Genomic DNA, 14,243 nt, shown 5'->3' with positions numbered 1-14,243 from the left:
CTCGGAGAAGTCCAAGATTACAAAACTCAGAGTGGCTTTGTGGGAAAGCATGAAAGATGGATTAAAGGGGCAAAAGAGCATTCAGAATTGAAAAACCCCGTTGGTTATTCTTCCGGGGTCACTTAAAATCACTTGCTTCCCATATGTTAGTAATTAGAAATGAGATTTTGAAGAATTTCTGAAGTCCTTAATTTCCATACAAAGCAAAATTGAAATATGGGGGGGGGGGTCTGTCTTACTTCCCAACATGTACTCTGCTCTTCTGTAGGGCCTTTTACAATTTTGATTTTTCCAAATAGGGGTATGCGTCATAGGCCTTCAGTTTATTTTCCTTATACTCTCTGCCTTTGTGTGGTTGCTCTCAGCTTTCATTTATGTGTCTCCTGCATGTTGCATATTACATTATTTTGAGTGGTCCATTCAACTACCTGGTCACCTTTGTGTGATTTGAATCAGAGCCTTTCTTCAAATAAACCAGCAGCATGAGGAAAAATGGAATCCTTACTCCATCACCTGCTTTTTGGAATCCTTACTCCATCACCTGCATTTCCACGGCTCTACTTTACATGCATTATAATATCTATTTCATGGTAATTTGATTCATGATGAAACAAGACTTTTTCTATACTAAGAACTGGTAGAGAGATGTTAAGAACTTACAGTGATATCTAGGCCCAGGGAAGAGCAGGATTAGGGGGTGGGACAGTGTTGTAAATGTTTTCTTACCTTGTAGCTCTCTTCTGATTGAATAACCTTGAACTGCTATGTTGTTTATTTTCTTGGGTCTGCCCCTCTGCATCCAGCCTGGGATGCCCCCGGGCCCTTAGTGGGTATTTCTTATCCGTGGTTTCTGGCAACGTAGCTGTCGTGTGTCCTACAGACTGGTGAGTGGATAAAGGACAAATGAGTAATGTGATGAGAGGCAATAATTAATAGTAACTGATGAATCTTCAGGGAAATAATAAGCAAATAATGCCAAGTTCAACTGACCATTACGGAAAGCCAGTTTCTTTCTTTCTTTTTTTTTTTTTAAAGATTTAAGATTTTATTTATTTATTTGAAAGAGAGAATGAGATAGAGAGAGAGAGAGCATGAGGGGGGAGGGTCAGAGGGAGAAGCAGACTCCCTGCTGACAGCAGGGAGCCTGATGTGGGACTCGGTCCTGGGACTCCAGGATCATGACCTGAGCCGAAGGCAGTCGCTTAACCAACTGAGCCACCCAGGCGCCCGTAGGGAAAGCCAGTTTTAAGAGTCGGAGGTGTGGGGGTATGTCTGGCTGCCAAGACCCCACCCTAAATGGGACGTGTGAGGCAGGTGAGGTGGGGTGGGACGAGCTATGAGCTATTGTGATGGTCTTGAAGGTACAGAGGACCATTAATCAGACCTAGCTCCTTACAGTTTGTGTGTGTGTGTGTGTGTGAGAATAATGCAATTAGACACAAAGATGAAGCCTTCTCTGAATGATAGTACTGATGTCATGCTTATTAGAGCCAAAATACTCATGCCTTTGGCTTACGAGCACCTTGGATTTCTTTGTGTTCACATCTATGTTAAGCTAGGGTACGACATGCTCAGGGTCAATGACAGTGGGCACGGCAGCAAAGTTGTGAGAGTCACGTATGAGGGTGAGTCTCTGGATCAGAGTGGTCACTGCCCTCCAAAACAGCGAAAATATATTCTTTAGGATTCTCTTTTAAGGTTGAGGGGAGCCATGTTATGTGAGGAAGATCGAGTTAATATCAGAGGGGAAAAATGGAGTTCACCATTGTCTCTGGGATCTGGGCTATACATCCTATTCCTTTGTTTTAATCCATTAATTAGTATGAGAGGGCTTGCTGTCCTCATTGTTGAGTAAAGTAATACTCCCTGAGGCAGTGCTTCTCAAAGCTTCTATGGCGACCAGTTTTTTCCCAACATGACCAAGATTGGTACTCTTGTAACAGACAAATAGGGGAAGAAAGATACACAGTATAAGTCCCAGTTATTGTGGTTTTTTTGTGTTTTTTTTAAGATTTTATTTATTTGAGAGAGAGAGCACCAGCAAGAGGAGGGGCAGAGGGAAAAGCAGGCTCCCCAATGAGCAGGGAACCTGACTAGGGGCTCCATCCCAGGACCCTGGGATCAGGAGCCGAAGGCAGACGCTTACCGACTGAGCCACCCAGGCGCCCCAGTCCGTTTTTTATTACAAGAGTCAGCTGTCATGAGTTGACTCTGTCGAGTTGCTGTATAACCATTTTCATCACTTCCTGTCCCTGAGTGAGCTGATCTCCGTGCTGACGGTAGCAAATGTTTGCCGACCACACTTCGAACAGCTTTGGTCTGAGGCACCTAAGAGAAATGGTGACAAACCAACATGGCCAGGGTAAGGGTGAGCGAGGTGTGGTAAAGGTTTATGAGTGTCATCCTCTGACAAATACCAATCGAAATAATATTTGGGTAGGGCGATGGATGGTTACTCTTGGACATTTGCGCGAGAACTGTGTCAGGCTTTGTGCCAGGTGCTGGGCAGACTCCAGGAAAGAGAATGTTCATCTTCCCCGCCTTTGGAGGGCCTGCTGATGTGGAAACATGAGAGGGACAAATGCTGCAGTATGTTTGTGAGGCGCCCTGAAGGCAGAGCAGTGGGGGCTAGGCAGACATGTAGAGTGATGATGGTTAGGATGGAAAGGGCTTCCTCGGGGTGAGGAGGATACACTGAAAGCTAAGCATGCGCAGGAGGAACAAGCCCACAGAGCAGAGAGGGCAGAAAAGGTGGACCATTGTAGGTAGAGGGGACAGCCTGCCACATGGTCCCAGCACATGGGAGCTTGAGGGATTCCTGTGCCAATGGATGAGTTCCTTCCGAGCGGCAGAGCCAGGAGAGTTCCAGTGGGGCTGGAGGGACCTTGACAGTGCCTCTCGTGTGAATGCTCATCTGTGGTTCAAGTCTCCCATGATAACCTCACCAGTGGCTGTGTGCTTCTGCCCATGCGTGTCTAGTAACCGGGCCTTGCTGTGGTGCCTGGAATGAGCCACTTTCCCTGGCTGTGGGAAAACTGTTCCAGCCCTCGAGCTGAGATCTGTCTCCCTGGAACCTTTATCCATCGATCCTGGTTCTTTCCTACCCCTTGAGACCACACAGCGCACCACTTATCCATCACCCTCATGGCAGCTCTTCAGATATTTGGAGACCACCATCTTGCCACAAGGCTTCTCTTCTGGCTGAATATGTCCGTTGCTTCAGCCCTGTCTTGTGCGATGTGATTTCAGGTTCCCGCACCATCTGCTCACTAAAATCTAACAGTCACCTCCCTCTTGTCCTCTCCCACTGATTTAATTGAAACCTGCTACATAGGCCTAAGGGACCCTATTGGAAGCTCAGAGCCTAGTGATGGAGAGACCACATTAATCAAATAATCACAAAATTGAATGCATAATTGTAATTGAGAGAAGAGCTATGACCGAGAGAAACGCTATTCTGTAAAAGCATGTGGCAGGCTTCAAGGAAGAAGTGTTTCTGAGCTGTTTTAATCCCATAGGGAAGGAGGAAGGAGCATATGCAAAGGCCCTTGGCCTTACATTGTTGGTTTTTGTGTTGCTTTGTTTTTATCAAAGTAGAATAGAACAAGGTGACTCCTGTTGCCCCTATTTTGTACTTGTTGTTGGTGTTAAAATGATGTAGGAACTCAGTAGGGTTTCCCAACCAACCTGGTCATTTTCCTTGTCTCCTTCACCCCCACACCTGTCTCTCCTGACCTCTCTATCTTTGTTAAAGGCATCATCCTCATTCTCTCCGACATCTGGGCGCAAACTTTAGCCTGTGATTCTTCCTTGTTTAAGTGACATTTCACCAGTCTTCTTCATTGTTGAAATCTCACTTAATTCCTACTGACTTTTGTCAGTAAGATCCTAGATAAGTTGTCCCCTTTATAAAGTGCTTACCTGATTAGGTTCCTTTCTTGCTCAGAGATCTTCAGCAGTTGCACATAAACTGGTGATGGGGCATTCAAGGCTCCTCTAGTACTTTTACCCCCACCTGTTATTCTAGCCTCATGTCATGTGTTCTTTGCATCTTGTGCATGGGCCGAAAGAGAGAACCTTCCATTCTCTGAGAGCCTTTCCTCCTCCTAGCTGGAGCAATGTCCCTTTTTGCCAGTCTTACCTCTTTCTGTGGAAAAACTTTCTGTCCTTCAAAGACCATTTCTGTTGCCACCTTATTAACACGAAGCCTTCACTGATGCCTTGTGAAATGTGATCCCTCTCCAGGAGCACCTTGTAACATCTTGTTACCCCTTGCACGCCTTGGCCTTGAGTGACCGTCATGTGCCCCTGTCAGATCTCTACCTGCTTCTTCCCTATGAGAACTGAAACTTTGAAGTCCCTCTGTCCCCTTGAGCACAAATATCCCATAAACAAATATTTGGTGCATTGAGTACGTGGGAAATGAGTCCGGGATTGTGTAAGACTGTGACTCATCCTTTCTAAAAGAGATTCACATTTTGCATTTTAGAGTTCAGCACTGCTGATTTATAAGAGGTAACCCCGACTGTTTTCAAGCACTCGAGGGGAGATTTAATTGGTATTGTTTGGTCAGCTTCACTTGAACTCACTTTTAGTTTTAGGAAATGTGTTCCCCTGAGTCTTGTGGAGATTCCTGGTAAGAGAAATTCTGGTTTAGTTAGGTCAACATTTCTTTGCTGTGCCTCACACTGCCCTCCCCCCAAAACGGCGTTTTGGCCCTGAAGGACCGCTTTCCTCTCCGACCATGCTTGGAGGCTGTGCCCTACCTGCCTCGTGTGGTGGCACCTAGAGGTCAGTAATAACTCAGACTAATAATAGTTTGGCTTAAGATCCAGCTTCGTTCCAGGTTCCTTCACCCTGTATTTTAATGCTAGACATGTAATTGAGAAATCTTACACCCACTCGTTTAGTGTTTAAATAAATCTTTAAAGTACCTTTTTGGAGTTGGAGCCTAAAGAGAAAAGAAAATCTTAACTACATGTGGGGTAAAATTGCTTCCTAGGAAAACATGTTTTGCAGCAGTGAGGAGAGGCCATCCCGGCTTCCAGCCGAGGAGACATTTCCATGGCCAGCCCTTGCCCCCACCCCCCACCCCATTTTCCAGTCCTGATCTTGCTTCTGGTTCCTCTGTTGACCATGTCTAGAATCCACAGCTAGCTTATTTAGTGGATTTGGAAATTAATTTGGCCCTCTTTTCACTGGTTATGATATTTGGGTGTTTTTTGGTCTATTAAACACCAAAAGTAACATGCTTGTTTTATGCCTCATTATCACATTTGGGTTTGGGTTTAATTTCTGTTTTTCTACTCTTTGATCTTCTGGGAATGTGTAGCTAATTTCTTGAGATTATATTGAAATGGAAGACCCTTTATTTATTATTTTTTGAAGATTTTATTTTATTTATTTGAGAGAGAGAGAGAGAGAGAGCGAGCACAAGAGGGGGTAGGGTCAGAGGGAGAAGCAGACTCCCCTCTGAGCAGGAAGCCCGATGCAGGACTAGATCCCGGGATTCTGGGATCATGACCTGAGCCGAAGGCAGTCGCTTAACCAACTGAACCACCCAGGCGCCTGGAAGGCCCTTTATTTTGATGTGAGTTATGTGTAGCTACTAGAGAGCTGACCTCCTTGCACGTCTCTCTCTCCCTTTTCCCCTTCTCAGAAATGCCTTTCAGTTTATCAGGTATAAGTATGCTTTGTTTCTTTCTTGCTCACATGATTCTTGGTTGCCTTTTCGAATTGAGCTTTGAAAGGGCTGTATTTTAAACTTTTCTTTGTCTTACTTTTCATCCAGGAATCTCTCGGTTTGATTCCTTGTCCTGCATGGGAGCCTTGTTTTTACCCAGCACATTTACATGTTTTCAAACATTTATTTTTTTTTTTAAAGATTTTATTTATTTATGAGAGAGAGAGCGAGAGGCAGATTTCCTGGTGAGCAGAGAGCCTGACGCAGGACTTTATCCCAGAACCCCAGATCATGACCTGAGCCAAAGGTGGACACTTGACCGACTGAGCCACCCAGGCTCCCCACAGGTTTTCAAACATTTAGTTGGTAGAGGAAGTAGGGCCTAGAATTCAAAGTCATAAATGTTAACTTTGCTAGAGAACCTCCTAGATTATCAACTAGACCATCTCCCATTTCCTTTTTCATCTTTTTCATGTCCATTTTAAGAGGTTTTGCATTTGCCTTTTCAAAAAAAATGGGAATAGTCCTACATTAAGGTCATAAATAAGGAAACAAACACAGAGTCTCCCATCTTAATGCTTTAAGTTCTCACCTTGTAATTTAATTGTTACTAAAGCCCTCTATTCCTGTAGATATGCTATCTTCCAAATAGGATAGGAATTGTGCCCTCATCTGCATATTTGCTGTTTGGAAGGATCCTGGGACGCCAAACTAGAAAAATCCTGTGTTTTATAGATGTTATGGGTTAGATATGCAGGCCTTACAAAATGTTAAAGGTAAAGCTTGTTATATCGGCAGTGAAGGAGATTTTACCATAAATAGATGAATCGTATTCCCAAGGACCTATTTTCTTTTCCTGAAATCTTAGAATAATATGGCTCTGATTTCCTTATGACCTCACATCCCAGTCCCCCTGCCACCACCTTCATTATTCTAGTTCTTGAGGCTAAGAGTATCCTTCACAGTCATAAATTACATTATTCTCATATACCTTAGGATGACCCAGATGCCCCAAGCCCTCCAAGCCTCCAGGGCCAGGACTCTATAATGAAGTGCCCTGATGACATTGACAAGAAGATTTCTCTTGTGTAGGCTACCTGTCTCCATCTTGATGGGCACGTGTTTTCCCTCTCGAGGCAATAATGTCCAAGTTAGTGCCAATGTGAAGACAGGGTGAGGATTAAGAGCTCTCCTTTTGTGGCGGGCCTGCCCTGGATGCCCTGAACTTGCATCCTGGCCCTTCCACTTACTAGCCCAGTGGGCCAGTGACCCTGTCCTGTACTATTGCTTCTCATCTCCAGATAATAAGGAATAGTGAGCTACCTCCTGATGCGAGAACCAGAGGTTGAATCTATGTTGTGTGTCATGCTTTTCTGGAAGTACCTTCCCACGCAACTTCATTTACACCACAACTCCTCAGTCATGTTTAGTGGGTAAGTTTTCTCAGGGCATGTTGTAAATATAGGGAAATGAGGCACAAGTAAGTTACCTATGGCCCCCACATCTTATTAGTGGCTAGCTGAACCTCTAATCTGTGTCTCCTCACTTTTTTTTTTTTTTTTTTTTTACTTACTCTATGGTATGCTCTTCAGCTGCCAGGCGCAGGATCGCGCTTTTTGCCTGTGACCTGTGGCAGCTTCTGGAAGGGTCCTGCATCCACTGGGCTCTGCTGACTTGGGGAAGGGCCATGGATTTCACTCCATCACTGTGGTTGCTTTCATTGCCTTTTGTTTCGGTCCAAATCGGCTCTCTAGGGACCGCATTCCCCCCTCGGGAATGTTGATACTGTCTCTTAGTGACATTTGGTAGGACGACTGGAAATTTCTGGGGGAAAGTTGGCTGGCATAACCCAGGTGGCTAGAGGACCCTCCACTTTCTTGTAGCTTACTCTCCTTGCCAGAGTAACCTTTCATGCCTCAACTTCTAAGCAAGTAGGGTAGCGATGAATGACTTGGGGTGTTGAGATCCAGCAGTATGCTGGCTGGAGAAGTCAGGCCACCTGTCCCTGAAGAACTCTGCAGTTAGAAAAACAACGAACGAGAAGTGTAAACACGTGTGAAGTCCACAGTGTGGTACGTGCCATAGCTGAGATTTATAGGAAGAGACAGGACCCTGGAAAAGAATCCTCCTGCCTGGGAAGGTTGTGGCAGACTGAGGAGGAGAGCAAGTGACGAGCACTTAGGAGGGAGGCGGCGCTATTCTAGGCCAGAGGGAACAGTATTTGCACAACTTGGAGACGTGACAGGGTGCGGTATTTTAGGGGACTGGCCTGTTGTCCCACGTGGCAGGGAGTTCCAGATACAGGACGGTCACATGAACTGAGGCCCAGCCACAATATATTGTGAAGGACTTGGCGAGCCCCAAAGAGCGCGTGATTGGATTTTTGATACTTGTTCCAACAGCCGGAGCTTCCCCGTTGAGAATGCCAAGTCCACAGGCGGCGGGGTCTTGGCTGCGGCCATGATCTCTGGGGGCTGTGGTTCTTCATCACCGTTTACTGGATCCCGCTGCTGCCGTTCCTGTCTATTTCCAGCAAACCAACGACTCTGTAAACACCTGTTTTCCTTTGGCCGCAGAACACAGCATAGTTTTATTAGCAGCAGAGCTAGGAAAAAAAACAACCTGCTTCTCCAAAGCACGGTCTTGTTTTCCAGCTTGCTCCTGTCCCCGAGAGGCTTCCTGGTGGGGACTCCTTCCTTTGAGTTCCTTCCCCTCTGCTGTGTGCCCAATAAAGGAAGTGGCCTCAGCTCCGAAAGAGTTTGACTTCATTCAGTTTTTTACATCTGTGCTGTCCAGGGGGCTTTATTCTTTTCAGTTCTCCAACCAGATTTCGTAATTAGATCCTGATCAGCAGGTGCTTGTGCAGAAAGCTGGGTTGGGGCAGGGGCTCAGTTCTCTGAGGCTTTCTTGGGTGCAAGTGGGTGGCCCCAGCAGTGTGGCCCCTAACGAGGGCATCAGGAGCTCATTCTTTCTGCCTCACAGTGTGCCACAGTCCTGGCTACGTGTCCTCTTCTCCTCTTTGTCAAGGGCTGTCTCTCCACTCTTGCCCTTCAGGATCTATGGATTTCCTTTGCCTCGTCATTGCCATGTGCTTTCCTGACTCCCACACCGCACCTTCCTCCCTTTCTGCATTCCTGATCCTCACGCTCGCCCACTGGTTGATAAAAGAGCCCTTGATTGAGCATACCCTCACTCTCCTCTTTTAAAGTCATGGGTGTTTGATACCGATGCTCCCTTTCTCTGAGGGCCCTGCCGGTGTGGAGCACGGTGTTCAATGTTTAATGGTTTTGCAGCTATTCTCACCCTTAGAGCAACCCCTGCATCCCTTATACTTGGTTGTATTTCTGTCTTGTGGATCAGGAACAGACACGTTACAGGCTACAGGTAGTGAGGCCGGGAAGGATGGCCACAGGTAGGCCAGCGAGCCGGGCATCTCCCATACATTTAACACACGAGTCTGGGCTCTTGACTTAGCTGTGGACCTGGTCCACTTGATCATCAGTCAGGAGCCCTCTTGACTTTTTCTTGAACAAACAAATAAATCTCAGCTTTTAGAATTGAGATAGACATACAGAAAAGTGCATGAATGGTGTGTGTATAGCTAAGTGACTGCACCAAGAGTACTGAAGAAGCCCTTCTTGTGTCCTCTCCAGTAGCTGAGGGGAACCCCCACTCTGGGTTAACAGCACAGATGAATTCTGCCTGTGTTTGAAATTCTGTAAATCCAGTCCTTCCATATGCATTCTTTGGTGGCTGGCCTCTTTCTGAATTCAGGCTTGGGAGATATTTATAAATCCTCACTATGTGTTTATAAATTCTCCTTCCTGGTTGATTTTACTTTTCCTGGCTCTTCAATAAGTAGAGAATCTAAGTTTCCTTCTGGGATGTCTTTAATGTCGTCATGATACACCATCAGCGTGGCCTTTTCTCATCGATATGCTTGTGTCTTGTGTTCCTGTAGGTGAATAATTCCAGACTCTCGTCTGCTCCCCTGATTTTTCCTTCCAGTTGATCTCTCTTTGAGACCCATCAGCCCTTTGTGTCGTTCTGGTTTGTTCATTTGATTAGGCTCTCCAGCACCGCAGGCGGCACCAGCTTCCTGTGAGGCCCCCTGTGACTGATGTATTAACATCCCTGTGCATTTCCCCGGGGACCCAGAAATGTTCCCAGCTTCTGGCAGCAGTTCACTGCTCTGTGAATCAATTTTAAATTGCCTCAGTATGATGATCACAGACCTCCTGTGTGGTTTAAAGAAGAAGACACCTGGGAGAGAGGTGGGTGTCTTCCAAAAAAGGAGCGTACAGCTCTCTTGTCTACACTTCGTGCATCTGTTTTAATCTGGAACATTGAACTCAGTAACAAGAGGGTTTCTAATTGAAGCAAGGTAAAATTTTCTTCCCCTAAAAATCCAGAATTGCTAAAAGGGTACCTGGTGGAGAGTTTGCCTCCCTGGAGGTGCCCACCTTGATTTATGGCAGACAAAGAAACAGACCTTCACGTGCGCCATTATTCTCTTAAAGAAAGCTTTAAGAGGCAGGTTCTCCCCCTGTGTCAACCACTGTTCTAACCAAATACGTTCCGTTTGATTGTTTCATGAAACACTCTGGTCATTTCTCCAGCTTTACCTAGTTCATTGTTTGTCATTTTCAGACCCAGCTTAGGGGGTCACATAATTGCTCCTGGACCTTGAAGAATTCTTCAGCTCTTGTGGTCCCATCTTCAAGGGCAGTACAATGCTACTTGATCCCAACTCTGAATATCCCATAATAAATGGCATAGGTTCAATGCACATGTATTAAAATATCATGTGGGTCTGATATGTTAACTGAGGACGCCAAAGGATACTGTTGGATAAAAAAAATAAGGGATTTAGTGGCTTGTTTTGATGTAAGGGCTTTGAGCTATGGTTGTTTTGTATATTAATTTTCTAGTACATTCTGTAGGGTTCCCATTATATGTGCTCAATGATTCACATTAAGAGTAATGTTAAGGATTTGGTCCAGCTAGCCATGTAATATTAGTTATTGGAACCAGTTTGTCAGGAAATAACATATTTCTAAGATCGTGTCATTTGGTTGGGAGAAGGGGAAGTTCTTTCTCAAGCCTTCATGTATTTGGTATTTTGCTTTCATAGAGTGAAAACAACAGCATATATTTTCTTCTCAAGCTTAGGGAAGTATGTAGGTTTTATGTGTGAGCAGGTTGGAAACCTGATAACCCTGTATCAGTTTTCAATTTTGTGCATGCTAAGTTATTTTACAAAATTTGAGTTAGCATTAAAATGAAAATTTGAGTTCTGTGTTAATACCCATGGTCTTTAGATCTGTAAAGGGACTGCAAGGTGCCAATGACAAGTTCCATAAAGGGCCCAGACTTACCCAGTGGGTCACGGACAGGAGGAAACTCTACATACTTCATTTGTTATGTATGCAGACCTATAGAAAAGGCTTCATGGTGAACTTCTAGAATGCCTAGTGATGGCTTCAGATAGGAAGAAAGTGAAAGCAGTGGTCTTCAAAGTGCATAATTCCATCCGTTTGGATGTTGGGGGTGGATATTAGCATTTCTGCATCTTCCACCCTCTAAAGTATCTTTTCTTCTGTGCATGTTTTATAATGCCTGTGATATATTAGTGCTTGGATTTCAAGTCATTAGATCTTAAAGCGTACAATATGCTTTAAGATTTTGGGGTGGAAACAAGAATGTCCTAGAATTAGGTTTGTTCATATTGAACCCAGGAGGAAAACAATAGCTTGAAGTAACATAAAAGTTTATTTCTCTCTCCCATAAAAAGATACCGGCTGTCAGCAGGGCTCTGCATCCTGTGTTTGTGTTCCACTTCCTTCAGCAGTTGATTTCCATCTTCAGAGTCAGCTTGTGGCCCCCAAGGGCTGGTGGAGCTCGGGTCACCTTGCTCATAGTTAAGGCATTAGGAAGGAGTAAGAAAAGAGGGCAGGCAGGAACCCCGATGCTCCTCCCCTTTTAAAATTCCTTTTCTTTTAATTAATAAACTTTACCTTTTAGAGCAGTTCTAGGTTCATAGCAAAATTGAGGTACAGAGAGCTTCTTTCTGTATCCCCCCCAGGACCCCTTCCTTTGAGGTTATGAGCTTAATGCCACCCAGCAGTGCATGTATGTTGAGCCATGTACATCTCAGTGGTGGGAACATGGTGAAGCAAAGAGTAGCTTTGCTGCCTTAGATAAAACTGGGGTTCATGGCCAAAGGAGACAGGGAGATTGTCAAGGAGAAAACTTGAAATCTATCATCAAGCTATTTGATGTAAGAGAATCTTTTATTATTTTCTCTTGATTATGCGAGAGTAAATTCAAGCCTGAAACTGGTGCATTGAGAAAACTGTTTTTGTTTGTCAGTGTTGAAATATACTGTTTACTGTGTGAAATTACTACAAGTTCTTAAGGGCTTCATCTGAAGCATAAAAAATAATCATTTAAAATTATGCTAAGAAATCATAAAATTATACAATGTACATGGAAGGAGGTATTTTATGTTAATTTGGAAACATAGTTAGCATTTTATATGGGATTGGAAGGAATGCTTTATGGAATGGTTAGACACAATTGAAAAATAAGTTAAATACTTAAAAAATATAGTTCAATATACCTGTCTTTTGGTACACCCTAGGCTTCCGTTATTATGTATTTTAAATTTGCTCCTTCGGTAAATACTTCAGCTTCTATTGATCTCAAGAAAATCCTAAGGAGAATCGTTCCCTTCTTTGTCTTCCTTATAGATGCTGCTGAGCTAATGACCAGCTGCTTTATGATAAATGTTTTCTCTGTCTCCTATCCTGTCTTTCTCTCCAACCATCCCCCTCTCCAAAAGTGCATACTCCTTCCACGTTACTGCAGACGGTCAGATGCAGCCTGTCCCTTTCCCCCCTGACGCCCTCATCGGACCTGGAATCCCCCGGCACGCGCGCCAGATCAACACCCTGAACCACGGGGAGGTGGTGTGCGCCGTGACCATCAGCAACCCCACGAGACACGTGTACACGGGCGGGAAGGGCTGCGTCAAGGTCTGGGACATCAGCCACCCCGGCAACAAGAGCCCCGTCTCTCAGCTCGACTGTCTGGTGAGCGAACAGGAACTGGCGCACGAGGGTAATGTCTCTCTGGAGACTCAATAAGGAAATGGCTGTTTGGGCCTGGGTTTTATTCCCATTAGGAGGAAATGGAAGCCCTTTCTGTTTCCTGTGTTAGCTAGTTAGCTCCCCCACCCCTCTCCCTGAAATGTGAACGTTTCATTTGTTGCTCTTTCGGCGGTTAAATCCCAGAGTTGATGGATTTCTTTTAAAAAACATTGTACAGTAGTTTACAGAAGCTGTCCTTGTTTGAATGTGTATTCAAAAGGGGGTTTCCCATTTAATGAATGAAAGCACAGCGAGGCCTGGACTCTGAGCCCTGCAATCCACCCAACTTTTAATTTCCCTGCGGCCTTCGGATAAATATTGAATAGTAAACATTTGATAACGTGGCATGAAAAAGCATTCTGAACAGGGTCTGTGTTTTCAGGGAGACCTGGGAGGGCTGGCTGGGTTTTATTACCTGAACTTCAGGAAAGGTTAATAGATCACACTGCAAAAAAACGGGGGGCGGCCGCCTGCGAAACGGGAATGGTGAGAACGCTTTCCCGGAGTACCCTAATCCACCTGCTCTCAGAGTAGAATACCGTTTTGCATTTTTCAGGATCATAGCACATGTTGGGGCATGTTCCGATCTCTACAAACTGTGACCCCAGAGTTTATAGCCCACATACCACTGGCCTGACGCGGAATCAGGGCCACACTGCCCCTGATACGGGGCCTGCCTATGCTTTGCCGCGGCCGGTGGTGCAGTTTACCCACCGCCTGCCCAGCCATTGCTGAGGATTCGGGAGCCAGAGGTTTAAAAAAAAGAACAATGGTGTTTTGAGATACAAAAGCCTTTTTTTTTTTGAGGAGTTATTGATTTACCTTTTAATCACATAACTTTAAAAGATCATAGGCCGACGTTCTAAAATAGTAGGAGTATTTTGTGACACTCATCACCTTTTTTGAGATTTATGTGCTTAAAGTTTTTTCTCATCTTTGAATAATAGGCCATGGCCAAAGCATAGCGAGAACTTCAGTTCTGTCTATTTGGGTTGAAGGATAGCAGTTATCTCTTTCAGGGAAGGGAGGGTCATTTCAGGTCCCACCTTCCTTTTTTCTTTTTCTTTTTCTTTTTCTTTTTCAGAGGTAGGGGCAGAGGGAGAGGGAGAGAGAGCATCTTCAGCAGGCTCCACACCCAGCACGGGGCCCACGACCCGTGATCATGACCTGAGCCGAAATCAAGAGTTGGATGCTTAACTGACTGAGCCACCCAAGCGCCCCTCCCACCTTCCTTTTTTAATATGTGCTGGTTTTGATAGAGAGATGACCTCTTTTATTGATTTCTTTGGACTGAGAGGGTTGAAAACGGCAGCAGCCGTATTACCCCTTGAGAAAGCAGCTCTGTTAAAGTTCTAATAAGGAGCCACGTGGCTAATGAAGAGTCAGCACAAGCCTTAGATAGAGATTTA

General features: G+C 44.9%; 1 protein-coding gene across 11 annotated transcripts in view; it reads left to right on the top strand.

The window, feature by feature from the left end:
* Window positions 1-14,243, top strand: part of TLE1 (TLE family member 1, transcriptional corepressor) — a 90,668-nt gene that overhangs the window by 69,134 nt on the left and 7,291 nt on the right. For all 11 annotated transcript variants that reach the window (XM_064579443.1, XM_064579442.1, XM_064579444.1 and 8 more), the window contains one exon: window positions 12,528-12,777. In XM_064579443.1, coding sequence (XP_064435513.1) covers window positions 12,528-12,777 — 250 coding nt within the window. The remainder of the gene's footprint in view (window positions 1-12,527; window positions 12,778-14,243) is intronic.

Source organism: Mirounga angustirostris, unplaced genomic scaffold (genome assembly GCF_029215605.1).
Source record: "Mirounga angustirostris isolate CCGP_5_RB_7025 unplaced genomic scaffold, mMirAng1.0.hap1 SCAF_15, whole genome shotgun sequence".
Taxonomy (NCBI): Eukaryota; Metazoa; Chordata; class Mammalia; order Carnivora; family Phocidae; genus Mirounga; species Mirounga angustirostris.
Note: the sequence above shows the minus strand (reverse complement) of the source record. Positions and strands in the feature narration are given on the sequence as shown.